General features: G+C 36.6%; 4 protein-coding genes across 4 annotated transcripts; 3 read left to right on the top strand and 1 right to left on the bottom strand.

Moving 5' to 3' along the window:
* Window positions 1-198: 198 nt before the first annotated feature.
* LOC126692253 (NDR1/HIN1-like protein 3) lies at window positions 199-27,135 on the top strand. The gene is made up of 3 exons (XM_050387785.1): window positions 199-1,019; window positions 8,608-8,649; window positions 27,117-27,135. The coding sequence occupies exons 1-2, from the start codon at window positions 346-348 to the stop codon at window positions 8,624-8,626; spliced, it is 693 nt and encodes a 230-aa protein (XP_050243742.1). The 5' UTR covers window positions 199-345; the 3' UTR covers window positions 8,627-8,649; window positions 27,117-27,135.
* LOC126692256 (NDR1/HIN1-like protein 10) lies at window positions 5,621-15,121 on the top strand. The gene is made up of 2 exons (XM_050387787.1): window positions 5,621-6,418; window positions 14,875-15,121. Exon 1 carries the CDS (start codon window positions 5,741-5,743, stop codon window positions 6,407-6,409), a length of 669 nt encoding a protein of 222 aa, XP_050243744.1. The 5' UTR covers window positions 5,621-5,740; the 3' UTR covers window positions 6,410-6,418; window positions 14,875-15,121.
* On the top strand, window positions 14,107-15,034 carry LOC126692254 (NDR1/HIN1-like protein 10). Its single transcript, XM_050387786.1, has one exon. The coding sequence runs from the start codon at window positions 14,197-14,199 to the stop codon at window positions 14,863-14,865; it is 669 nt and encodes a 222-aa protein (XP_050243743.1). The 5' UTR covers window positions 14,107-14,196; the 3' UTR covers window positions 14,866-15,034.
* On the bottom strand, window positions 23,975-24,439 carry LOC126691012 (uncharacterized). Its single transcript, XM_050386097.1, has one exon. It carries the CDS (start codon window positions 24,437-24,439, stop codon window positions 23,975-23,977), a length of 465 nt encoding a protein of 154 aa, XP_050242054.1.

Here is a 27,135-nt window from a genome sequence, read left to right as displayed (position 1 = left end):
TTTCTATTTTTGCGGTGAAGTCATCCTCTCGACTTTTGTTAATTGGAGTAGGGCATAGTACCTAAAGTCAATAATGGCTTTGGAAAGTTCCAAGTTCACACCGCATCTACACACAAACACGCACATAAGATAAAGCTTCCAACCAAGCAACCGCGTTAACATAACACCTACCTCAGCCCGCACGCACCGTGGCTTACCAATTCAACAAATTACCAATTTCCTTTCACATCTCTACAATCTTCTATATATAAATTCAAACCCCCCCTTATTTCTAGATCAATTACATTCGTATCTATCCACTTCTAGCTTTCCTTTATAAGTCACACTAATCTCAGCTTAATATCCATGGCAGAAAAACAGGGTTTGAACGGTGCCTACTATGGCCCTTCAGTCCCACCGCCACGCAAAGCCTACCACCGCCCTGGCCGTGGCAGTGGTGGCGGTTGTGGCTGCTGCGGCTGCCTATTTGGCTGCCTTTGCAATTGCATTTTCAGCCTCATTTTCAAACTAGTTTTCACTGTCATCATCCTTGTGGGCATTGCCGCCCTCATCTTCTGGTTCCTTGTTCGCCCCAATAACCTTAAATTCTATGCCACTGGTGCTTCATTGACACAATTCAATCTCACCACGGACAACACACTTCAATACAACCTTGATCTCAATCTCACCGTTAGAAACCCCAACAAGAGGATGGGTATATATTACGATACCTTCCAAGTCAATGGTTATTATGAAGGCCAGAGATTTGATACACAGAATTTGACACCGTTTTACCAAGGCCACAAGAATACGACTGAGTTGAGCACTGTGTTTGATGGACAACAATTGCTGGTGTTGGGGGCTAGTGAGGTTTCTAACTATAATTCTGAGAAGAGTAATGGGTACTACAGCATTGATGTGCAGCTCAATCTTAAGATTAGAGTCAAGGTGGGTTGGATCAAGGTTGGGCACTTCAAACCCAAGATCAATTGTGACTTATCAGTTCCTTCGAGTGCAGGAGGTACCTTTCAGACTACCAGGTGCAAATTGAAGCTCTGATGATCATCACAGCAGGGCTTGTTCATCTATGAACTTTGATTGGCTCTTTTGATTTTTAGTTTCTATTGTATAATCATATACTTTTTTTTTTTGGGGTGGGGAGAGCATGTATTTTTTATTATTCCCTGTGACATTATATTATGTTTTTGTAATTGAGTTCTATTTGTCACATTCGTTGGTATATAAATAAAATATTGCATTTGGTGCTTTTTTTCTACTCTATGATGCTTTTGTTGAATGAAACTAGCCTATTTTTCAAGTAGCAGGTGAACAAATCAATTAGAAGATTCTAAATTGATCAAATGAATACACCATTACACCTGCCAACGTGTCAGAAAACAATTGCTTGTAAATTTAGACAATGAAAAGTCTTATGAATTAAGAAATATGGCTGCCTCGTCAAAAATAGAAAAAAAGAAATATGGCTGCACTTTTAATTTTAATGAACGGAATCAAAATTATTTTTATTTTTATTTTTTGAAAGGTAAGTAAACGGAATCAACTATGTAGCTCAACTTTAATTATTATTATTATTGTTGTTGTTGTTGTTGTTGTTGGGTCAAGAAGCCCAGTTCATGTTTGTAAGACCTTTAACATGATGGCCCCTGAACTGTACGAAACCTGCCCAAAACTGTTCTCAACATGCATATCTTTGAGGTCTGAAGAGGTATTATAACTTCATAGCCAGTTCTGGCTTTAGGCCTGATATATTGAATTATGGAGTGCTGAATTTGAATTCGTTGTTGATGACCAAAATAAAATGAGTATACATCTATAAAACCTTATACAGGGTTATTCCACATTATAAACTATGCCGTCATAATCTAAAGAAATGTTGTTCAAGGAGGTGCTTACTACTAGGGTAAGACACAAAATCCAAGAGCATGGGAGAAAGGTAGAGAAGGAATTTATTTTCCACTATTTATACAAAATGGGATGTTATGTCCCTTTTATGACCGCACTCCCATATAATGTATGTCACATGGGAGTTAATCTCATTTAACAAGGCCATTTGATTGGTCCGAATATGCCCATTAATGGGCGACCTAGTTGGCGAAATTCTAATAACAACTTTTGGAGCACACTGACATACAATTTTAGAGCATTTTTGTTATGAAATGTAAAAAATTTAGCATTTAGCATCTTAAAAAGTTACTTTATTCATTTTAATATCTCACTTTATAATATACCCAATATCAAAGGTTCTATTATTTTACCACTTCATTTAAATATTTCATTTTTTATTATTCTTTCTTTATGTTTTCTTTATTCTTTCTTTATATTTTCAAATAACTACCATTCATACCATGTTTTCTGTACTCAACAACTACCATTAAACAAATCTTTTTATTTTTATTTTTTTAACAATCTTGCTAGATTGCAAAATTAATAGGATTTACAATTCTTGATGAAATATGTTTTTTACAAACTTGATGTTAAAATTTAGCATATTTATAGCATTTACAATTTTTAATGAGAATGCTCTTATTATGAAAGCATAAAACCTCATAAATATAGCCTTGGGTTTAAGTTATTCAGCTAAAGAATATCTAGGCAATGGTATTGTAACTGAGTTGACATCTTCCATAAATAAAGTGCTTGGAAGTTTAAGGGAAAAAGGATTCGAGTTGCGGGGTTAACTATTTAAAATTAATTTATAATTATCACATCATTTTAATTGTTTCAACTATAAATGTCGATTGTATTCTACCAATAATTTCAAATTATGGGTTGTAAAGAATTATAAATCTTATGAGTAGGTGATTTCTAGTTAACCTACTCATAAGATTTATAATCAAATTGTTTGAATCTTACTTACATTAAAACTAATCAGACTATACGTTCAAATTTATCATACCTATAAAAAAATAAATGGAACAGGCTTGACTAGAGGAATTTATAGTCAACATGTTGCAAAAATAAAATTCACAAAATTTTCCTTCTAAAAAAAAAAAAAAAAAATCACAAAATTCCAATTTACAAAACCCATAAAACTACCCAACATAATAAATCTAAAAACTAAAGAGAGCAGAGTCATTAGTTGAAAAATAGCATGCAAGGGAGATAGAGAAAAAGGAAAAAAGAAAAAGAAAAAAAGAAGATGAGAGTGTGAAAGGGAGAAAGATAGTTTGGGAGTGTAATAAAATACAATTTTTTGCTACAGTGCATAGCTATAGATGGTTGTGCATTGTAGAAAAAAGCTAAAAAATTTTAGCTATGGCACCACCATTGTAGCATTTTTAGTATTGGTGGTGCTAAAAATAACAATATGGCTTTTTAGCACCACCAATGCTAATGCTCTTATGAAAGCATACAACCTCTTAAATAGCCTCATTATATATAATTAGTGTATAATCCGTACATATGCACAGTACAATTAAAAACAACACAATTACACATATATGAATTTAAATTATACCTTGTTTAAGTTATAAATATATACATGCATGAGTTTTACTCTTTCTTTCTTCTTTATTATTTTATTTTTTGGATACACACATGAGTTTACTCATTTTTATAGGGTTTTTTTTTTTTATAATTTTTTTTATGATTTATTTATATTAAACTCTTTGTCTTTTGCTTAGCATTAACTCATCTAGAAATTTTAAATATATATAAGACACGTGACGCAAAATTAGACAACAATTAGAATCTAATTGAAAAAAACTTAAAAAACACTCTCTGAATCCAATACAATTGTTGTCTGACTTTTATTCATCAATATCACACTTTTAGATTTTTGTTTTTATTTTCTATTGATATCACACCCTAACGTTACATTGTTTTTTTTTTTTTTTAAATAAATAAATATATACACACGTTTATATATAAAGACCTTTTATCCAATACTTATATGTAACTTTTGCGCATGGATCATAATTTTGAGACTAAATGTTGTTGTTGATGTATAATTTGTATGTGTAGCCTTAAAAATAATTGATGTTAATTTATTACAAATTTTTTTTTTGAGGGAAAAATTATTGTATAACTTTTTTTTTTTGTTGAAAAAATTGCATAACTTAAATAAGCAATGTATCAAATTCGGATTGTTATTTTCTTTTTTTCAACTATTCTATGATGTATAAAACTTGTTTTAAGTGTGTGTATATATATATATATTTATATATATATGTTTTAAAAAATTTCAACTATTAAAACTTTAAATAATTCTAAAGCATTTTTTATTTTTTTAAAAAAAATTTACAGTTCTTTTTTCTTGCTCCTAAGAAATCAAATGACCTATTTAAATTTCTTATATTTAAAGTAATTTTTTAAGTTCATCAGTTAGTGATTATATACTCGAGAACGAAGTTAAACCTGAGTACACTAATTATCCTATATATATATATATATATATTTATATAAAGAAGGTAATATTTACAGCATATCTTGTATAAGTCAATTAATTTTCTGTTAATTATTTTTAAATATATTAATTATAATTTATCAATTTAATTTACTTTAAACCATTGATTATATAATTTAGGCCCCTTTAAACTAAAATTTTGGCTTACCACTGTTTTTCATCATTTGAAAGCAATAGTAAATTAGTATACTAGTATTTTTGAGAAAAAGTATATTAGAAGATTGAATGGCAAAATATCCTAGACTACAAAAACGACTTTCTTAAAGAAATAAAAAAGACTCCAAAAACGAAAGAGTACTAGTGGAAGATGAAAAGCTCCTTACACAAAAACGAAAGAGTACTAAGGGACACGCCTCCGGTAGAAATTTCCACTGAACATGTTGGATGATAGACACATGTCCAGTGGAAACTTCCACTGGACACAAGCCACATATTCATTGAATTTTTATTGATTAGAACCAGTTGCAGGCGCGTTTTTCCAGAAAACGAAATCTCAGTAGACAAATATGTCCGGTAACACACGCAAGTCAAGGATTGAAATTATTTAATAACCCTTTTTTTTTAATATAAGAAATTATCTAATAATAACCCATGAGTCATTATTAGTATTTATTATTTCGACATAATACCAAATCTCCAGTCCCCACCAATAATAAAATAACATATTATAATTGTTTTTTTTTATGATCATTTATCTCTATTGGTTTATAATAGAATAAACCTAGCATCACACTAATTTTCACAATTTTGCCACATAATGATTCATATGTGAGTTTATGATTTTATGACTCATGAGTCATCATATGAAAAAATTGTGGTAAAATTGTAAAAATTGATGTAGTACTAGACTTACTCTTTATATATAATAACATTAATTCAATTTTTTTTTATATATAAAAAAAATAAAAAAAGAAGGAAACTTCGAGTGGGGTACAATAGCATGAGTTCTCAATAAATAAATATTTGGTTGCAAAGTTCTCAACATAGGTACTAAGTTCACACAGATCGAACCCAAATATCCAACGAGGACTTTTACAAAGCAAACGCGTTATAAACCGACGTGAGTTCTCATGCAATTGCAGGCGTGCCGTATGTAAACACGTAGAAAACCTAATCCGCGGCTTTACCAAATACCACGAATAATCCTATTCCTTTCCTTTGTCAAATTCCATTCTCCACCGCAATCTTAATTCTCTCTATATATATATCACACGCATTGTACCCTTACCTTCAATATCTCTATTCCTCTTCTAACTCTTCCATCATCTTCTATATCAAATACTAGCTAAACCCTAGTTTTCTCTTACTTTCTTGCTCTTATTTTTGTTCTCAACCATGGCAGAGAAACAAAACCAACCCTTGAATGGTGCCTACTATGGCCCCTCAGTCCCGCCACCACGCCAAGCCTATCACCGCCCTGGCCGTGGCAGAGGCTGCGGCTGCCTTGGCTGCCTTTTGAGACTCATAGTCTCATTGGTTGTCATCGTTGGCCTTGCTGTTCTCATCTTTTGGCTTATCTTCCGCCCCACCAAATTGAAATTCTACGCCACAGAAGCCTCGCTTACCCAATTCAATCTCACGTCCAGCAACACTCTCCAATACAACCTTGCCGTCACCATCACTGCCAGAAACTCCAACAAGAAGATCGGTGTCTACTACGATTCTATAGAGGTTAGGGCTTACTATGATGACCAGAGGTTTGGTACCAAGAGTTTGACACCGTTTTATCAAGGGCATAAGAGTACGGATGTTTTGAACACTGAGTTTTCAGGGCAGCAAGTGGTGGTGCTTGCGGCTGAGGAGCTTTCTGAGTTTAATTCCGAGAAGACTGCTGGGGTTTATAACATTGATGTGAAGCTTTATCTTCAGCTTAGGTTGAAGGTAGGAAAGTTGAAGACATGGAAGTTGAAGCCCAAGGTTGACTGCGAGTTGAGAGTTCCATTGAGTTCTAATGGAAATTCAGCCACTGGTTTTGAGAGTACCAAGTGCGACATTGATTTTTGATAGGCACACCTTCGACATGTTTGATTTTATATATTAGTTTTTTTGGTTCTTTGTTTATTAGGATTTCTTCATTCTTTTGTTTTCTCTATACATTATAGTATTAGGTTTGCGAGAGATGGACTTGGTTATTATCTTTCTATTTATTTATTTAGATGATTGGACTTTATTATGATGTCTTCCTTGTTACTTTCGTTGTGTTTATAAATAAATAAGGCCACGACTATATATATAGCCGCTATTCTTGATTTTTTTAACTTCTCAATTTGTTCAGTTCAGCAACCCAGGCCAAAAGAAGTTTAGAGAATTTTTTTTTTATTGATTTTATTATCTGGTAAACTAATTATATTAGAAATAGTTATCCCATCTTGAAAAGAAAAGAAGAAATAAAATGTGTCACTCCTTATAAATAGAGAGCAAAGGCTAAGCTTTATCTAGTGATAGACTAGGTTGATAGTGAATTTCAATTAGCATTGCCCGAGTACGTAGGCTTCAATAAGTCAACTTAATTGCGTTAATTTTTGTATATTGTAGTTCTTGTAATTTTATTGTCTAGGCAGGGAAGAGCAAAGATGTGTAAATCAAGTCAAAAGTATCAACATAATAGAGATATAATTAGGAATTAATATTTTCCATAGATTTTAGAGATTTTAGTGCAACTCCACCATAGAGCTCCTAAACTTTTACTCCCTCCGTCCCACTTTGTTTGTCCTGTTTGAAAAGTCAAACATTTTAAGGGAACATCATTTATTATCTTGTCTACCTTATAAAAATATATAAGTTTACAAAACTACCCTTAAATAAATTTATCAACTTTTTTTAAAAAAGTTATTCTTAATGAGGCTTAGGGGTATAATAGGAATATTAGTAAAGTAATAACTTTTATTTTTAGAAACAGGACAATATTTTGGGACATCTCAAAATGGAATAGAGGACAAACAAAGTGGGACGGAGGGAGTATACATTTACTTTGAATCAAGTGAATTAAATTTTGTCATATCATCAACTAGTGGTGGAGCCAGAGGGGGGCGAGGGGGGCACCTGCCCCCTTGACTCCACTTAAAATTTCCTTGTATATGTAATTGTAATCTTAAGGGACTCTGACACAGGAAAAGGAAAGAAAAAAAAGACATCCAAATGGTTGAGACTTGAAAGTTATTCTGACACAATAAAAGGAAAGTAAAAAAAAAGTTTTCTCAAACATCAAATCCTTTTCACCTAATTTACTGTTCTTGTAAGCTATTGTCTTGACCCCGTTCGACACTTATTTCACAACTTTTTTCTTTTTTAATTTCTATCATTATTTTCACCATTAATGATAGTTTTTGCAGTATTTTGTTGTTAAGTGATGCTTGAGATATTGCAAATTTGACTATTTATATCTTACAAATTGGCATGTCACAAATTACAAAAAATAATCACAAAATCTATTCATTATATTGTTTAAATAACACTAATCACATTTTTATCACATCAATTTGTAAAATTTTTGCTGTAGATTTTGTTGTTCTATGAATTGGTTATTTTTGTTTATTTATTTTAATGATATGAAATATATATATTTTCTTATAATTGTTTATTTATTTTGTTATTATTATCGATTAATATTTTTTAGATTATTTTCACTTTAAATGTTGTCTTTTAATTTTGCCATCTCTGAACTAAAATTCTGGCTCCGCCATTGCCATCAACATTCAGATAAATAGTGTGTTATTTATTTATTTTTTATATATATATTTAGATTATTGATAAGTGGTAAATAAAATTGATAAATAAGTTTTAAAAAAATTCATGATGGAGTTACTCAAAGAACTATAAATGATCTCAATATGAAGAGTAATTATTATGATTCATGGCTATTTTTGGAACATGCTTCTTGGTATATATTACAATACCTTCCAAGTCAATGGTTATTATGGAGGCCAGAGATTTGATACACAGAGTTTGACACCGTTTTACCAAGGGCACAAGAGTACGAGTGAGTTGAGCATTGTGTTTGATGGACAACAATTGCTGGTGGGGTCTAGTGAGGTTTCTAACTATAATTCTGAGAAGAGTAATGGGTACTATAGCATTGATGTGCAGCTCAATCTTAAGCTTAAAGTTAAGGTGGGTTGGATCAAGGTTGGGCACTTCAAACCCAAGATCAATTGTGACTTATCAGTTCCTTCGAGTGCAGAAGGTGCCTTTCAGACTACCAGGTGCAAATTGAAGCTCTGATCGATGATCATCACAGCAGGGCTAGCTTGTTCATCTATGAACTTTAATTGGGTCTTTTGATTTTTAGTTTCTATGGTATTATCATTTTTTTTTTTGGGGGGGAGGGGAGCATGTATTTTTTTTCATTCCCTATGACATTATATTATGTTTTTGTCATTGAGTTTTATTTGTCACATTCGTTGGTATATAAATAAAATATTGCATTTGGTGCTTTTTTTCTACTCTATGATGCTTTTGTTGAATGAAACTAGCGTATTTTTCAAGTAGCAGGTGAACAAATCAATTCTTTAGAAGAATCTAAATTGATCAAATGAATACACCATTACATTTACACCTGCTCAACGTGTCAGAAAACAGTTGCTTGTAAATTTAGCCAATGAAAAGTCTTATGAATTAAGAAATTCGGCTGCCCCTTTAATTTTAGAGAATGGAGTCAAAATTATTTTATTTTTTTGTTAAAAGGTAAGTAAATGGAATCAATTGTGTAGTTTAATCACCGCTCATCTTTGATGCGATGATTACTCTACAAGTATAAGCACTTGTGAGATGTGGAGGGATAAGGCCAGGGTTTAAGTCTTCAAGAAAGAGTTTTACATATATATACATTTAAATTAGGTTAGAGTTGAATTTCTCTTTTGTAAAAAAAAAAAAAAAAAAAACTATGTAGCTCAACTTTCAATTCCCTCAAAAAAAACTATGTAGCTTAACTTTAATTATTATTGTTATTATTATTATCGTTGTTGTTGTTGTTGTTGTTGTTGGGTCAAGAAGCCCAGTTCATGTTTGTAAGACCTTTAACCTGATGGCCCTGAACTGTAAGAAGCTTGCCCAAAACTGTTCTCAACACGCATATCATTGAGGTCTGAGAAGGTATTATAACTTTATAGCCAGTTCTGGGTTTTGGCCTGATATATTGAATTATGGAGTGTTGAATTTGAATGCATTATTGATGAGTGTTGAATTTGAATGCATTATTGATGACCAAAATAAAGTAAGTATATATCTATGAGACCTTATATAGGGTTATTCCATGTTATAAACTATGTCGTCGTAATCTAAAGAAATATTGTTCAAGGAGGTGCTTACTAGTAGGGTAAGACACACAAAATCCACAACCAAAGAACCTTTAGAGTAAATCCAAGAGCATGGGAGAAAGGTAGAGAGAAGGAATTTATTTTCCATTATTTACACAAATGGGATGTTATCCCCCTTTTGTAACCCACTCCCATATAATGTATGTCACATGGGAGCTAATCTCATTTAATAAGGCCAATTTGATTGGCCTGAATATGCCCATTAATGGGCAACTCGGTTGGCCAAATTCTAATAATAACTTTTGGAGCACACTGCCATACAATTTTATTATGAAAGCATAAAACCTCGAAAATAGCCTCAGGTTTAAGTTATTCAACCGATGAATATCTAGTCAATGGTATTTTAACTTTGTAAGTGAGTTGATATCTCCCCTACACAAAATACTTGAAAGTTTAAATAAAAAAAGGGATCCAGTTGCGGGGTTAACTATTTAAAATTAGTTTATATTACCACGTCATTTTAATTGTTTCAACTATAAATGTAGATTATTGTATTCTACCAATAATTTCAAATTATGGGTTGTAAAGAATTATAAATCTTATGAGTAGGTGAGTTGTAATTATCCTACTCATAAGATTTATAATCAGATTGTTTGAATCTTACTTACAATAAAACTTTTTTTTTTTTTTTTTGAGAAGCTACAATAAAACTAATAAGACTATACGTTCAAATTTATCATACCTATAAAAAAAATAAATGGAACATTCTTGACTAGAGGAATTTATAGTCATTTTTCCTTACGGCTAAGGAAGAAGGGTTGGTGTCCAATGGACCTCTTCCATCTCCCTCCCCTTGTCATCATGAGTTATCAAGGTTAATGTCGTCTTTTCCTTTTTAAGTGGGATAGATTTGTAAGAACATCTCTAATAGCTTATCTAAATTTTTGTACTGTTTAGACAGTAAACAGTGACATTTAGTTTTTACCTACCTACTTTTTCAAATACACTTTTCAACAGATTCTCTATCATTTTCTCTATCTCATTTAAATATTATTTCTCCATTCATTGTTTATTCTTTTTTTAATCATCATTTATTCTTCCTATTGAGTTGTGTGATTTTTTTAAAGAGAATAATTCATTTGGAGTTACTACAATGTTTTCTATATCTAGAGAAGCACTGTAGCAACTTCAAAAAAAATTTGGAAAAGTTTTGCATTTGGAGAATCTGTTGGAGCTGATTTTTGGGGTTTGTTCTTCAAAAAATAGATTTAGCTAATCTATTGGTGATGCTCTAAGACCTTTAAAGTTTAAAGTGATGGCCCTTGAACTGTATGAAACATGCCCAAAATTGTTCTCTACATGCATATCTCTCAAGGGTTATTATAACTTTATAGGTAGTTCCGGCTTTTAGCCTATATATTGAATTATGGAGTGTTAAATTTGAATGAGTTATACTGATACCAAAATAAAATGAGTAATATATCTATAAGACCTTACATAGGGTTATTCCACATTATAAACTATGCTGTCATAATCTGAAGAATTGTTGTAATGGAGGTGCTTACTACTAGAGTAAGATCCATAAAACTCACAACCTAAGAACCTTTGGAGTAAATCCAAGAGCATAGGAAAAATAAATTCCTTCTTTCTACCTTTCTCCCATGCTCTTGGATTTACACGAAGGAATTTATTTTTCATTATTTACACAAATGGGATGTTACACCCCTTTCGCAACTCACTCTCATATAATGTATGTCACATTAGAGTTAATTTCATTTAATAACTCCAATTTGATTGGCCTAGATTTGCCTACTAATGGGTAACCTAGTTGGCCAAATTCTAATAATGACTTTTGGAGCACAGCTACATTCAGTTTTATTATGAAAGCATACAAGATACAACCTCTTAAATATCTAAAAAAACACTCTCTCTCTCTCTCTCTCATTGAAGTAATAAATTTTAATTAATTTAATAGCTCTTTTATGTGAATCCAATACTGATGTACTTCTTATCAAAAAAAAAAAAAAAAAAAATACTGATGTACTTTTCTTATCCACTTATTACAATTTAATATATATAATAATGTGTGCATACGTAGACTAACTATTTATAATCAGTTTATGATTACCACATTATTTTTAATTGTTTCAAATTTAAACGTAGAATTTATTCTATCAATAATTACAAATTATGGGCCATAAGCAACTATAAATCTTACCCTTAGGTCTTTCTCCAAAAAAAAAAAAAAAATAAAATAAAATAAAAATCTTACTCTTAGGTGAGTTCTAGTTAGTATAATACACGGGTCAAATTTTGTCTTCAAAAAAGGCAATTAGGTTCAAAACTCCCTACACTAAATTTAATTATTGTCTCTATAAGTTAAAATTATTATAGTCATGAGAAATTTATTGTTAGTTGCGCGAATAATTAGCAACACATAGTTGCTGAAAGCTTGAAACCATCATGCACCCCATATATATATATATATATATATGATTTTTTTAATATATATATGTGAGATAGAAATCCACTTTAGTATAATTTAAGTGTATATGTATGTAAAACTTTATCCTAGAGACTTGAATCCTGGCTTTTGCCTCCCTCACCCCCACAAGAACTTATACTTGTAGAGTGATGTCATGTCAAGAGTGTGCGATGATATATATAATACTTTCTTAATTCTTTAACAATATCACTTTTTTAGATTTATTTTTTCTATTGATATCACACCCTAACGTTACATTTTTTTTAATATATATAAAGACCTTTTATCCAATACTTACTTGTAACTTTTGCGCATGGATCATAATTTTGAGACTAAATGTTGTTGTTGTTGTTGTATAATTTGTATGTGTAGCCTTAAAAATAATTGAGGTTAATTTATTGCAAAAAAAATTTTGAGGGAAAATATATTGCAAAACTTAAATAGGCAATGTATCGAATTCGGTTTGTTATTTTCTTTTTTTCAACTATTCCACGATGTATAAAACTTGTTTTAAATGTGTGCGTATATATATATATATGTTTTAAAAAATTTCAACTATTAAAACTTTAAATAATTCTAAAGCATTTTTTATTCTAAAAAAAAACTTTTACAGTTTTTTTTTTTCTTGCTCCTAAGAAATCAAATGACATATTTTAATTTGTTATATTTAAAGTAATTTTTTAAGTTCATCAATAAGTGACTATATACTCGAGAACGAAGTTAAACTTGAGTACAGTAATTATCATTTTTATATATAAAAAAAGAAGGTAATATATACAGCATATCTTGTAAGTCAATTAATTTTCTGTTAATTACTTTTAAATATATTAAATTTAATTTATTTTCAACCATTGATTATATAATTTTAGCCCCTTTAAACTAAAATTTTGGCTCACCGTACTGTTTTTCATCATTTGAAATCAATTGTAACTTAGTATACTACTAGTATTTTAGAATATTATTTTTGAGAAAAAGTATTTTAGAAGATTGAAAGGCAAAATATCTAGACTACAAAAACGACTTTCTCAAAGAAATAAAAAAGACTCCAAAAACGAAAGAGTACCAGTGGAAGATGAAAAGCTCCATACACAAAAACTTTGTATTTAAGATAATATAATAGGCCAGAAATTAGTAAACAAATATATTCATTGAATTTTTATTGATTAGAATCAGTTGAATGCGCGTATATTTTCCCAGAAAACGAAATCTCAGTAGACTAAATATCTCCAGTAACACACGCAAGTCAAGGATTGAAATTATCCAATAACCCTTTTTTTTAATATAGGAAATTATCTAATAATAACCTATGAGTCATTATTAGTATTTATTATATTTCGACATAATACCAAATCTCCAGTCCCCACACCAATAATAAAAAAACATATTATAATTGTAATCTATGATCATTTATCTCTATTGGTTTATAATAGATTAAGTCTAGCACCACACTAATTTTCACAATTTTACCACATGATGATTCGTGTGTAAGTCCATGATTTCACGACTCAGAAATCGTCATGTGACAAAATTGTGGTAAAGTTGTAAAAATTGATGTGATACTAGACTTATTCTTTATATATAATAACATCAATTCAATTTTTTCCATAATAAAAAAATAAAAAAGAAGGAAACTTCAAGTGCGGTGCAGTAGCATGAGTTCTCAATAAGTAAATATTTGGTTGCAAAGTTCTCAACATAGGTACTAAGTTCACACAGATCGAACACAAATATCCAACGAGGACTTTTACAAAGCAAACGCGCTATAAACCAACGTGAGTTCTCATGCAATAATTGCAGCCGTGCCGTATGTAACCACATAGAAAAACCTAATCCGCGGCTTTACCAAATACCACGAACAATCCTATTCCTTTCCTTTGTCAAATTCAATTCTCCACCGCAATCTTAATTCTCTTTATATATATATCACACGCGTTGTACCCTTTTCTTCAATATCTCTATTCCTCTTCTAACTCTTCCATCATCTTCTATATCAAATACTAGCAAAACCCTTTTTTTCTCTTATTTTCTTGCCCTTATTTTTGTTCTCAACCATGGCAGAGAAACAAAACCAACCCTTGAATGGTGCCTACCATGGCCCCTCAGTCCCGCCGACACGCCAAGCCTATCACCGCCCTGGCCGTGGCAGAGGCTGCGGCTGCCTTGGTTGCCTTTTGAGACTCATAGTCTCATTGGTTGTCATCGTTGGCCTTGCTGTTCTCATCTTTTGGCTTATCTTCCGCCCCACCAAATTGAAATTCTACGCCACAGAAGCCTCGCTTACCCAATTCAATCTCACGTCCAGCAACACTCTCCAATACAACCTTGCCGTCACCATCACTGCTAGAAACCCCAACAAGAAGATCGGTGTCTACTACGATTCTATAGAGGTTAGGGCTTACTATGATGACCAGAGGTTTGGTACCAAGAGTTTGACACCGTTTTATCAAGGGCATAAGAGTACGGAAGTTTTGAACACTGAGTTTTCAGGGCAGCAATTGGTGGTTCTTGAGGCTGAGGAGCTTTCTGAGTTTAATTCCGAGAAGACTGCTGGGGTTTATAACATTGATGTGAAGCTTTATCTTCAGCTTAGGTTGAAGGTAGGAAAGTTGAAGACATGGAAGTTGAAGCCCAAGGTTGACTGCGAGTTGAGAGTTCCATGGAGTTCTAATGGAAATTCAGCCACTGGTTTTGAGAGTACCAAGTGCGACATTGATTTTTGATAGGCACACCTTCGACATGTTTGATTTTATATATTAGTTTTTTTGGTTCTTTTTTTATTAGGATTTCTTCATTCTTTTGTTTTCTCTATGCATTATAGTATTAGGTTTGCGAGAGATGGACTTGGTTATTATCTTTCTATTTATTTATTTAGATATTATTGGACTCTATTATGATATCTTCCTTTTTTACTTTCGTTGTGTTTATAAATAAATAAAGCCACGACTATATATATAGCCACTATTCTTTATTTTTTAACTTCTCAATTTGTTCAGTTCAGCAACATAGGCCAAAAGAAGTTTAGAGAATTTTTTTTTTATTGATTTTATTATCTCTGATGATACCGTGAAATCACTAGTGAGTTACACGATCCACACTAGTGAGTTACACGATCCACACTCGCTTAAACTAACAACCTGCAAGAAGAAAGAAGTGATCTCGCAGAGGGTACCGGTGTAGTGTCGGCCAAATACCATCCGAAGGTCAAGTTAGAATTATTCTCAACTCTAGAGTGCTAGAGAGGGTAAATTATGCGTACCTTAATTTGTGAGGGTATTGGGACTTTTATAGTAGTAGGAGATTAGCCTCTCTTCCTTGACCTAGAAGTCTATTCCTTATAGGACTCTACTTGAGCAATCCTAAACGTGATGGGCAAATGTTTCCTTGTAGAGTGGGTTTTCCATTAAGCGCGTATCTTCTAAAATTATCCTTGCACTAGTATTCTGATTTCCTTTAGGATTCTCTCGGATTTGAAACGTGTGCCCCAAGTATTTAAAGTCATGTCAGGCCCTGGGCTCTCCCTTATTACTGGCCTATGGGTTCAGATCTGTCAGGCCCAATGTCATGCTATTTTTTATCCCTTCAGTTGCCCCCTTCACCCTATGGTCCGTCATGATTTAGATGATCGGACTAGTAGGGTGAGGATTAAATTTTAATTGGGGTTGACTGTCCAAGATTGTTTATGTTGACGGTTGAAGATTGTTTATGTTGACGGTTGAAGACTCTTGAAGTTGACGGTTCTTCACGGGGACATGAACTACGAACATATGTTAACAAGTTGTCAAGTATTTATGAGGCATGCCACGTGTCACTTTTTGATTGGATTTTGTACCGGATCAAAGCGTCGCTTCGTCTTCTGTGCATCTCTCATATATATAACACCCCTCTCTCCCCTCATTTCTACAATTTTCAGCCAAAACATATTGTTAGAGCACCGTCGTCAACCTTGTTAGAGCACTCCGTTGAACATTTGTACTCGTCAACTATACAACTGTCAACTTTCCGTTACTCAGAGCAGTGAGTATTTATTATTATTATTTCAAGTCTTGCATTTTGTACTTACATTTTGCTAGACCTACACACCCGTCAGTCACTATTAGATCCGTCAGTCTTAGGTTTTGTCGTCAATTGTAGGCCATGTCTAGTGCGTCAAGTAATCAATCGGTAGTTCATGACGGGGCGGAATACGAGGAAGTATACCCGTCCGGTCATAAAGACCTAGAAACTCCCGGCGAAGAGAGGACTCCGTCCGCCTCTTCCTCGTCCTCAACAAATGAGGATATGGAGATGGTTGAAGTAGAAAAAATGTCTGATGACGAAGAGGATCAACCATTGGGACCCGTCATCGGTGCTGATGGACTTAAGGATTTCATCATGCTACCAGAGTAGATGGTGCATAAATTCACTTCCATCATTAAGGAGAAACACTTTAGCACATTTAGGGTTAACTTCCAAATTCCGGACTACATTCCAATCCGTCTACCCTATGTATCGGAGAAATGTTATTACAATGGGGTAGAAGGTGTCGGAGTGTACTAGCAGATGCTTAAGACAGGACTTTGGTTTCTAATAAGTACCCTACATAGAGAACTTTTAAAATATCTGGGTCTGTCCGTTAACCAGATATCCCCAAATACCTGGAGGGTCTTCATAGCCATGGAGATTCTTTATGGTGCAATGACAGACGGTGCTAGGAGGTTGACGATGCATAAATTCCTTCATTGCTACCATCCAGACGAGATTGACAGGTCAAGGGGAATGTATAGTTTTGCCAGTAGGAGCCCGTTGTTGAAGGTCATTTTTGAAACACTCGACTCAAATAGAGACTGGAAGAGTCGTTACTTCTTCCTAGAGGGTGACGGATGGATGAGTCATCCAGGAGAGACGGAGTATATGCCCGTCGACACAACTTGGGGAGTATTACATTCATCTCATATGCATCAGTCCAAATTTGCAAATATTTCTTACATTAGTCAGCTATGATTCTTTCCTTTAACCGTTTATTTTCTTTGCAGGTAGACGGCGACCACAAGTTAGTATTGAGGAGTTTAGTTTCCTCGAGAAGATTTTTCAGAAGACCAAGCCGGACGAAAGGACTTGGGTGAAGTTGGTAAATCCGAACACCATCCATTGGTATTGTGACGGTCCTGAACCCACCCGTGAAGCCGTCAGATACGAAGAAAGAATTCACAAACGTAAGTCCGTCAACCTTTACTTCACATAAATGGTTTCAACTATATGTAAATAACTTCATCCGTCCTGTTTTACAGAGATGGACAACGCTAAGAGGAGGGCCCTGATAAAATCACAGGCCGTCAAGCAAAAGGAGTCCGACGAGGTGGTGGTTCCTAAGGGGACGGCTCCGGCGATAAAGAGGAAACCGTCATCCAAATCTGACCGTCCACATAAGCAGCCAAAGGTCTCTTTGGAACCCGTCATAGGGTTGATGGCTAAGGGTGTGAAGACCGTCACCCCAATAAAGCATGGGTCTAGCAAGGGCTTAATGAAGGCCCCATCCACAAGCCAAGAGAAGCCTCCTCCTCTCCTCCGTGACGACTCCAAATTTGCCTTGGAGAAGCTTTCATCAATTATTTCGTCCGAGGACTACGAGGATTTGGGCAATCACTCGACAGAGGCAATGGGGGAGACGGGTCTCTTTGCTGTTGCACAGGTAACTTTTATCTGTTGTTTTAAGCCCGTCTATTCTACTTTGTTTTTGTCTAACACTGTTTAACTTGTTTGTTCCAGTCCTTGGTCATGATGAAGGGCCTAATGGACCGGTGCCTTAACCGTGAGGCGGCTTTGGAACGTGTGCGAGCAAAGGTAGAGCAGACGGAGGATGAGCTTGGTCAACTTCACAAGTGGAAGTCCACTATGGAGAAGAAGTTTGACCTTTCAGAGCAGGCAAGGAAAGAGCTTGAGCAGAAGACGGAGGAAGCTAGGAAGGCCTTGGAGGTTAAAGAAAAGGAAATCCAAGACTTAAAGGAAAAGCTTCGTCAAGCTAAGGAGGTTGCGGTCCGAAAATACCGTGATTCCGACGCCTTATTGGGCGAGCTGGGGGGATCGTTCCTTCAAGGCTTTGATGATGCACTCCGTCAAGTTAAGAAAGCCTACCCTGAACTGGACGTGTCAATGATAAATGTCAACGACCAAGACCAGACATCTGCTTTGCCCATTGCCTCCGAAAACACAGACGACCTCTTTGGTGAGGACGCAGTTCAGGGTGACGGAGAATCAGTTCCAGCGAAAAATGTCCAAGATGCCAACCCAAAAATGTAGATTATATTTTATTTTATATGTTTTTTTTTTTTTATTTAAGAACGATTCGTCCTTCGTTTTGTGTATTTAACAATTACCCTTTGAGGGTTTTATCCGTCATTATTGCATTATCTTATAATCTTATGCTTGCTATATCTTATTGTTTGGATTTTGCATAAATATCCGTCCTCTTTAGAAAGGAGAAATTTGAGTAAATATCCATCTTTGTAATTTTTGTATAATGGTGTTGACGGTCTGGTACCCGTCTATTTTGCGGAATACGAATATTTCCAGCCAATGCGTGATCCGTCCAGTCTGTGGACTTCGTAATTATTCTCATTTTGGTGATCCGTCTACATTGATTATGTAAACTAATTTTACCTTTTGGGTGATCCGTCCACTTTGTGGACATCGTAAATTATTTTCGCCATTTAGGTGATCCGTCCACTTCGTGGACTTTGTAAATTATTTTCACCCTTTGGGTGATCCGTCCATGAAGTGGACTTTGTAAATTATTTTCACCCTTTAGGTGATCCGTCCACTTTGTGGACAATGTAAATTATTTTCACCCTTTGGGTGATCCGTCCACTTCGTGGACTTTGTAAATTATTTTCACCCTTTGGGTGATCCGTTCACTTCGTGGACTTTGTAAATTATTTTCACCCTTTGTTTGATCCGTCTACTTTGTGGACTTTGTAAATTATTTTCACCCTTTGGGTGATCCGTCCACTTCGTGGACTTTGTAAATTATTTTCACCTTTTGGGTGATTCGTCCACTTCGTGGACTATGTAAATTATTCTCACCCTTTGGGTGATCCGTCCACTTTGTGGACTTTGTAAATTATTTTCACCCTTTGGGTGATCCGTCCACTTCGTGGACTATGTAAATTATTTTCACCCTTTGGGTGATCTGTCCACTTTGTGGACATATGTAAATTATTCACCCTTTGGGTGATCCGTCCACTTTATGGATTTTGTCTTATATCCGTCCATGTTGGACTTAAAATCTTCATTCTCTTAGGACGATCCGTCCACTTTGTGGACTTGTTATGTAGCCTATCCATTCATAATAAAAATCCATGTGGAAAATCAAAGTTGTATATGAATATTCTTCTTTAAAGAAAATAAGTTTGTAGAAAAAGTACATGCCCCCTTGGGCTTAAAAAGGCACAAAAAGATTGTAGCATGAATAGTTAAAGAAAAACTAGTAAATTGTAGCTAAGATTAAATAAACTGGGAAATTGGGGATTTGTTCTTATTCTCTCTACTGGTAGTATTTCCGTAGATGCTCCGTGTTCCAAGGGTGCTTCAGCTTTTGTTCGTCCATTGTCTCGAGGTGGTAGGTCCCCTTCCTTTGCCATGATGCGATCCTGTAGGGTCCTTTCCAGTTGGGGCCGAGTTTTCCTTGTGAAGGATTTCTAGCGGCACCCATTACTTTTCATAGTACAAGATCACCGACCTAGAAGTCCTTATGCCTCACTTTGGTATTGTAGTATTTTTCCATGAGATTCTGATAATGCGCCAACCTTTGCTCTGTTGTTGCTCTGACTTCGTCCACTAGGTCGAGCTGGAGGCGTATGGCCTCTTTGTTCTTATCTTCGTCGTAGCTCTCCACCCGGTAGCTTGTGAGCCCCACTTCTGTGGGAATGACAACTTCAGTTCCATATGCAAGTCGAAATGGTGTTTCTCCAATGGATGTTCTTACCATGGTCCGGTATGCCTATAGGACGCTTGGTAGTTCATCTAGCCAAATACCCTTTGTCCCCTAGAGCCGGGTCTTGATTATCTTGAGCAAGGATCGGTTCGTGACTTCGACTTGCTCGTTTTCCTGTGGGTGTGCGGGTGATGAGTAGTGATTCTTGATCCCTAGCTTCGAGCAGAAGTCTCTGAACGCACTGTTGTCGAATTGCTTACCGTTGTCAGAGACTAGTACTCTGGGTATCCCATACCTACATATGATATTTCTCCAGACAAAATTTAGGATGTTCTTTTCCGTGATGGTGGCTAAGGCTTCCGCCTCAACCCACTTAGTGAAGTAGTCTATGCCTACTACCAGGAATTTCTGCTGTCGGATCGCCGTCGGGAATGGGCCCATGATATCAAGTCCCCATTGTGCGAACAGCCAGGGTGCCGTCATAGATGTCAGTTCTTCGGAAGGCTGCCTGATGAAATTGCTGAACCTATGGCATTTGTCGCAGGACTGGACATAGGCTTGTGCATCCTTCATCATTGTAGGCCAGTAGTATCCTGCTCAGATCAACTTGTGTACAAATGATCGTGCGCCCGAGTGGTTTCCGCAGATACCCTCGGGTACTTCTCTTATCACGTAATCTGCTTCCTCTTGGCCTAAACACCTCAGGTACGGTCAAGAGAAACCTCTTTTATTTAAGACGTCCTTTATCAGCATGAACTGTGATGCTTGGACCTTTAGCTTTCTTGCAGTGCCCTTCTCGTCCGGTAACACCACAGTTTTTAGGTAGGATATCAATGGTGCAGCCCAGTTGCATTTAGAGTTTACCACCTACATATTTGTTCCGTCATCGATAAGTGAGGAGATTTGAACGAATGATAATACCTGTTCGGGAACCAGCATAAATTCGGCTGACGCAGCTTTTGCTAGATGGTTGGCCCATTCGTTTTCCTCCCTTGGGATCTGAATGAATTCGACTTCGAGGTCGCTGATTCGGTATTTTACTTCTTCTAAATACCTCTTCATTCTATCGTTCTTGCACTCATAGTCTCCATTGATCTAACTTGTTACCACCTGTGAATCGTAGTGGACAATTATGTTTTCTGCTCTCGCGGCCTTTGCAAGGTCTAGCCCTGCAACCAAGGCTTCATACTCTACCTTGTTGTTGGTTGTGGGGAAATCTAGTCGGATCATACATTGTATCTTGTCCCCCTGTGGAGTTTGGATCACTACCCCGGCTCCACCAGCTCGTCTATTTGAGGATCCGTCTGTATAGATATTCCATTGTTCTTTCTCTTCCTCCACCTGGCCTTCCCCGAGAGTGAACTCGGCGATGAAGTCAGCTACTACCTGCCCTTTTATGGCCGTTCGCAGGCTGTATTGGATGTCAAACTTGCTTAGCTCTATTGCCTACAAAGCCATTCTTCCTGCTGCTTCTGGGCTACTCATGACTTTTCTTAATGGCTTGTCCGTTAAGACAACGATTGTATGCGCTTGGAAGTATGGCTTAAGTCTTTGCGCGGCGATTACCAACGTGAGAGCCAACTTCTCCATCTGAGGGTACCTCTCTTCTGCTCCTCGCAATGCTCAGTTGGTAAAGTAGACTGGTTTCTGGGATCCATCCCCCTCTCTCACCAAAGTTGCGCTTACTGCGGCTTGTGAAACGACTAAATATAGGTAGAGTTCTTCGCCTAGCATGGACGGACTGAGCAACGATGGAGATGAGAGATACGCCTTCAAGTCGTTGAATGCCATCTAGCATTCATCCGTCCACTCAAATGATTTCCTTAGAGTGTGGAAGAATGGTAAACACCTGTCCATCGCTCTTGAGATGTACCTGTTTAGAGCTGCGATCTTTCCGTTTAGACTTTGGACTTCCTTAACCGTCCTTGGTGGTTCCAACTCCATTATGGCCCACACCTTCTCTGGATTGACCTCTATTCCTCTTTGGGACACCATGAAACCCAAGAATTTCCTAGCTGTCACTCCGAATGCGCATTTGTTTGGATTCAGCTTCATGTTGAACAATCGAAGCGTATCGAATGTCCCCCTGAGATCGTCTAGGTGATCAACTTCATGCAAGCTTTTTACCAACATGTTGTCAACATAAACCTATACGTTCCTGCCGATCTGATGTGCAAACATCTTGTTCATTAGCCTTTGGTATGTTGCCCCAGCATTTTTGAGTCTGAAAGGCATCACCTTATAGTAGAATAATCCCTGGCTTGTGACGAAGGAGGTCTTCTCTTGATCAGATTCGTCCATCCTGATCTGGTTGTAGCCGGAAAAGGCGTCCATAAAGCTTAGGAGCTGGTGTCTTACAGTTGAATCCACCAGGGTATCTATCTGTGGGAGCGGGTAGCTATCTTTAGGGCAAGCCTTGTTGAGGTCTGTGAAATCTACGCACATCCTCCAATTTCTGTTGGCCTTTTTAACCATAACAACGTTTGCCAACCAATCGGGGTAGTATACTTCCCGGATGAAACCTGCCTCCAGTAATTTTCGAACCTCCTCGGCTATGGCCTTGTCCCGCTCTTGGGCGAAGACTCATTTCTTTTGTCGGATTAGAGGGAATGAGGGTGACATATTTAACTTGTGGACCATGACTAAGGGGTCGATTCCTGGCATGTTGTCATGACTCCAGGCGAACACGTTGGTTATTTCTGAGGAAAGTCGTGATCGTTTGGCGCACTGGCCAACTAGCTAGTGTGCCAATTTTAGTCCTCCGTTCAGGCCGCTTGTCATCAAGTCTTACCTCTTTTAACTCTTTAATTAGCTCTGCTAATGCTCGTTGCTTTCCAATACACATTGTTTGCTGTTGATCCTCCATTTCTAACATGGCAATATAGCATTCCTGCGTTGCTATTTATTTCCTTGCAGTTCTCCCACCCCATACTCCGTCAGGAATTTAATCATCAGGTGGTACGTTGAAGTTACCACCTTCCAGGCATTGAGAGTGGGTCGCCTAAGGATCGCATTGTAGGCGGATGAGTAGTCGACCACGAGAAAAGTTACCTCCTTCGTGATCTGCTGAGGATAGTCACCTACCGTCACAGCTAGTGTTATTGCGCCCAAGGGGAACACCTTCGTTCCCCCAAATCCCACGAGTGGGGCATTCGTTGGGGTCAACCATTCCCTGTCAATTCTCATTTGCTGGAATGCTTGATAGTACAAGATGTTTGTTAAGCTGCCGTTGTCGATGAGGACCCGATGCATTTTATAATCCCCTATTTGCAAGCTGACCACAAGCGTGTCGTCATGAGGATGGTGAAGTCTCCGAGCGTCATCCTTTGAAAATCCGATAACGGGGTTATCTATTCGCGGCATCTTGGGTATGGATCCTGTAAGTTGGACACTATGGACCATCCTGAGGTAGGTTTTGCGGGCTTTTTTGGAAGATCCGACTGCGGTTGTGCCCCCTACGATCATTCTTATGTCCCCTATAGGTAGTCTAGGGCGTTTATTCTCTCGTCGTGGGGCCTATTCCTACGGCGGATCGGTTCTTTTCCTGCTGACGAACCTCTGTAGCTTCCCTTGTCTGATAAGGGCCTCAATCTGCTGTTTCAGGTCGTAGTAGTTGGCCGTGTCGTACCTATGGTCTCGATGAAAGCGACAATACTTATCCCTTGGCCTTTTGTTGGGATCTCCCTTTAATTTACTAGGGAACGTCAGTGCTCCTTCATCTTTGATTTGCATCAAGACTTGATCGATCTAGGTGGTTAATGGTGTGAAATTGGTGAACCTTCCAGTGGGGGGTCTAGGGCGCTTTTCATCTCGTTGATCTCCAGTCCTAGCAACCTTTCGCCCCCTATCTTGTTGCGTGTCCTCCTATCTCTCCCTTTTCTTAGGCTTTTCCTCGTGGGCTAGCAATGCATCTTTTGCATTCATGTATTTTTGGTAGCTTTGTAGAGCACGTCCGTCATAGTCTTCGGGTCATTCTTGTATAAAGAAAACAGGAACTTACCCTTCCGTAGCCCGCTAGTAAATGTAGCTACGAGTATCTTATCGTCAGCTTCGTCAATTGAAAGGGCTTCCTTGTTGAAACGAGTTATGTAAACTCGCAGCGTCTCGTCTTCTCGCTGCTTGATGCTCATTAAGCACGCAGTGGACCTTTTGTACCGATGTCCGCCTATGAAGTGCGAGGTGAACTGGGCGCTCAACTCCTTGAAAGTATTGATGGAGCTTGGCGTTAATCTACTGAACCAAACCCTTGCAGGGCCCTTCAACGTCGTCAGGAATGCCCTGCACATGATCTCGTCTGGTACCCCTTGAAGGTGCATTAGGGTCTTGAAAGTCTCTAGATGATCGAGGGGGTCCTTGACCCCGTCGTAGCTTTCAATCTGGGGCATGCGGAATTTCGGTGGCAGGGGGAATGAGTTGACGGAGGTAGTGAATGGTGAGTCGGTTCTGTTCTCTAGGTCATCAAAATCAGTGGATACTCGTCTCTAAAGGGCATTCATTATTATCTCCATCTGCTCCTTCATCGCCTGCATCTCTGCGATAATAGGTGGAGGGGCAAAATCCATGAGAGATGGAAGACTTATGTTTTGCCGCTCTGGTCGGCTTGGGACATTGCTGCCCCCTGGCTTCTCCTGGTCCCTTCGTTTGGCACTGTTACCTTCTTGGTTTTCCTCCTGAACGTTAGGTCTTGCATCCATTTGGTGTAGCTGCTCCTCTAGATCATGGTTCTACTTCGTGAGTCGTTCTACTGCTGCCATGAGAGTCTGGTCCTATCTCTCTAATGCAGTAGATCTTGGCGGCTCATCTTTTTGAACGTTGTTGGTGGTAGCCATCGAGCGAGTGAGTACCATGCGACTCTTATGTCCAGGAGGCGATAGTCTGGCTAAACTCTTCGTGTTTTTCCCACAGACGGCGCCAACTGATGATGCCGTGAAATCACTAGTGAGCTACACGATCCACGCTCGCTTAAACTAACAACCTGTAAGAAGAAAGAAGTGATCTCGCAAAGGGTATCGGTGTGGTGTCAGCTAAATACCCTCCGAAGGTCAAGTTAGAATTATTCTCAACTCTAGAGTGCTAGAGAGGGTAAATTATGCGTACCTTGATTTGTGAGGGTATTGGGGCTTTTATAGTAGTAGGAGGTTGGCCTCTCTTCCTTGACCTAGAAGTCTTTTCCTTATAGGACTCTACTTGAGCAATCCCAAACATGATGGGCAAACGTTTCCTTGTAGAGTTGGTTTTCCATTAAGCGCGTATCTTCTAGAATTATCCTTGCACTAGTATTCTGATTTCCTTTAGGATTCTCTCGGATTTCAAACATGTTCCCCAAGTATTTAAAGTCATGCCAGGCCCTGGGCTCTCCCTTATTGTCGGCCCATGGGCTCGGATTCGTCAGGCCCAATGTCATGCTATTTTTTACCCCTTCAATCTGGTAAACTAATTATATTAGAAATAGTTATCCCATCTTGAAAAGAAAAGAAGAAGAAAAAAAAAATGTCACTCCTTATAAATAGAGAGCAAAGACTAAGCTTTATCTAGTGATAGACTAGGTTGATAGTGAATTTCAATTAGCATTGCCCGAGTACGTAGGCTTCAATAAGTCAACTTAATTGCATTAATTTTTGCATATTGTAATCCTTGTAATTTTATTGTTTAGGCAGGGAAGAGTAAAGATGTGTAAATCAAGTCAAAAGTATCAACATAATAGAGATATAATTAGGAATTAATATTTTCCATAGATTTTAGAGATTTTAATGCAACTCCAGAGCTCCTAAACTTCTATACATCTATTTTGAACCAAGTGAATTAAATTTTGTTATACCATCAACCAGTGGCGGAGCCAGAGGGAGGCGAGGGGGGCACCTGCCCCCCTGACTTCACCTAAAATTTCTTTGTGTATGTAATTGTAATCTTAAGGGACTCTGACACAAGAAAAAGAAAGAAAAAAAAAAGACTTCCAAATGGTTGAAACTTGAAAGTGATTCTGACACAATAAAAGGAAAGTAAAAAAAAGTTTTCTCAAACATCAGATCCTTTTCACCTAATTTACTGTTCTTGTAAGCTTTTGTCTTGACCCATGTTTGACACTTACTTCACAACTTTTTTCTTTTTTAATTTCTATCATTATTTACACCATTAATGATAGTTTTTGCAGTATTTTATTGTTAAGTGATGCTTGAGATAATGCAAATTTTACTATTTATATCTTACAAATTGGCATGTCACCAATCACAAAAAATAATCATAAACATCTATTCAATATATTGTTTAAATAACACTAATCACATTTTTGTCACATCAGTTTATAAACTTTTTGCTATAGATTTTGTTGTTCTATGAATTTGTTATTTTTGTTTATTTATTTTAATGATATGAAATATATTTATTTTCTTATAATTTTTTATTTATTTTGTTATTATTATCGATTAATATTTTTTAGATTAATTTCACTTTAAATGTTGTCTTTTAATTTTGCTCTCTCTGAACCAAAATTCTGGTTCCACCACTGTCATCAACATTCAAATAAATAGTGTATTATTTTTATTTTTATTTATATATTTAGATTATTGATAAGTGGTAAATAAAATTGATAAATTTTTTAAGAAATTCATGATGGAGTTACTCAAAGAACTATAAATGATCTCAATATGAAGAGTAATTATTCTGATTCATGGCTATTTTTGGAACATGCTTCTTGGTATATATTACGATACCTTCCAAGTCAATGGTTATTATGGAGGCCAGAGATTTGATACACAGAATTTGACACCGTTTTACCAAGGGCACAAGAGTACGAGTGAGTTGAGCACTGTGTTTGATGGACAACAATTGCTGGTGGGGTCTAGTGAGGTTTCTAACTATAATTCTGAGAAGAGTAATGGGTACTATAGCATTGATGTGCAGCTCAATCTTAAGCTTAGAGTTGAGGTGGGTGGGATCAATTAAGGTTGGGCACTTCAAACCCAAGATCAATTGTGACTTATCAGTTCCTTCGAGTGCAGGAGGTACCTTTCAGACTACCAGGTGCAAATTGAAGCTCTGATGATCATCACAGCAGGGCTAGCTTGTTCATCTATGAACTTTG

The sequence above is a fragment of the Quercus robur genome, chromosome 7 (genome assembly GCF_932294415.1).
Source record: "Quercus robur chromosome 7, dhQueRobu3.1, whole genome shotgun sequence".
In the NCBI taxonomy this organism is placed as follows: Eukaryota; Viridiplantae; Streptophyta; class Magnoliopsida; order Fagales; family Fagaceae; genus Quercus; species Quercus robur.
This window is presented reverse-complemented; position numbering and strand designations above follow the sequence as displayed.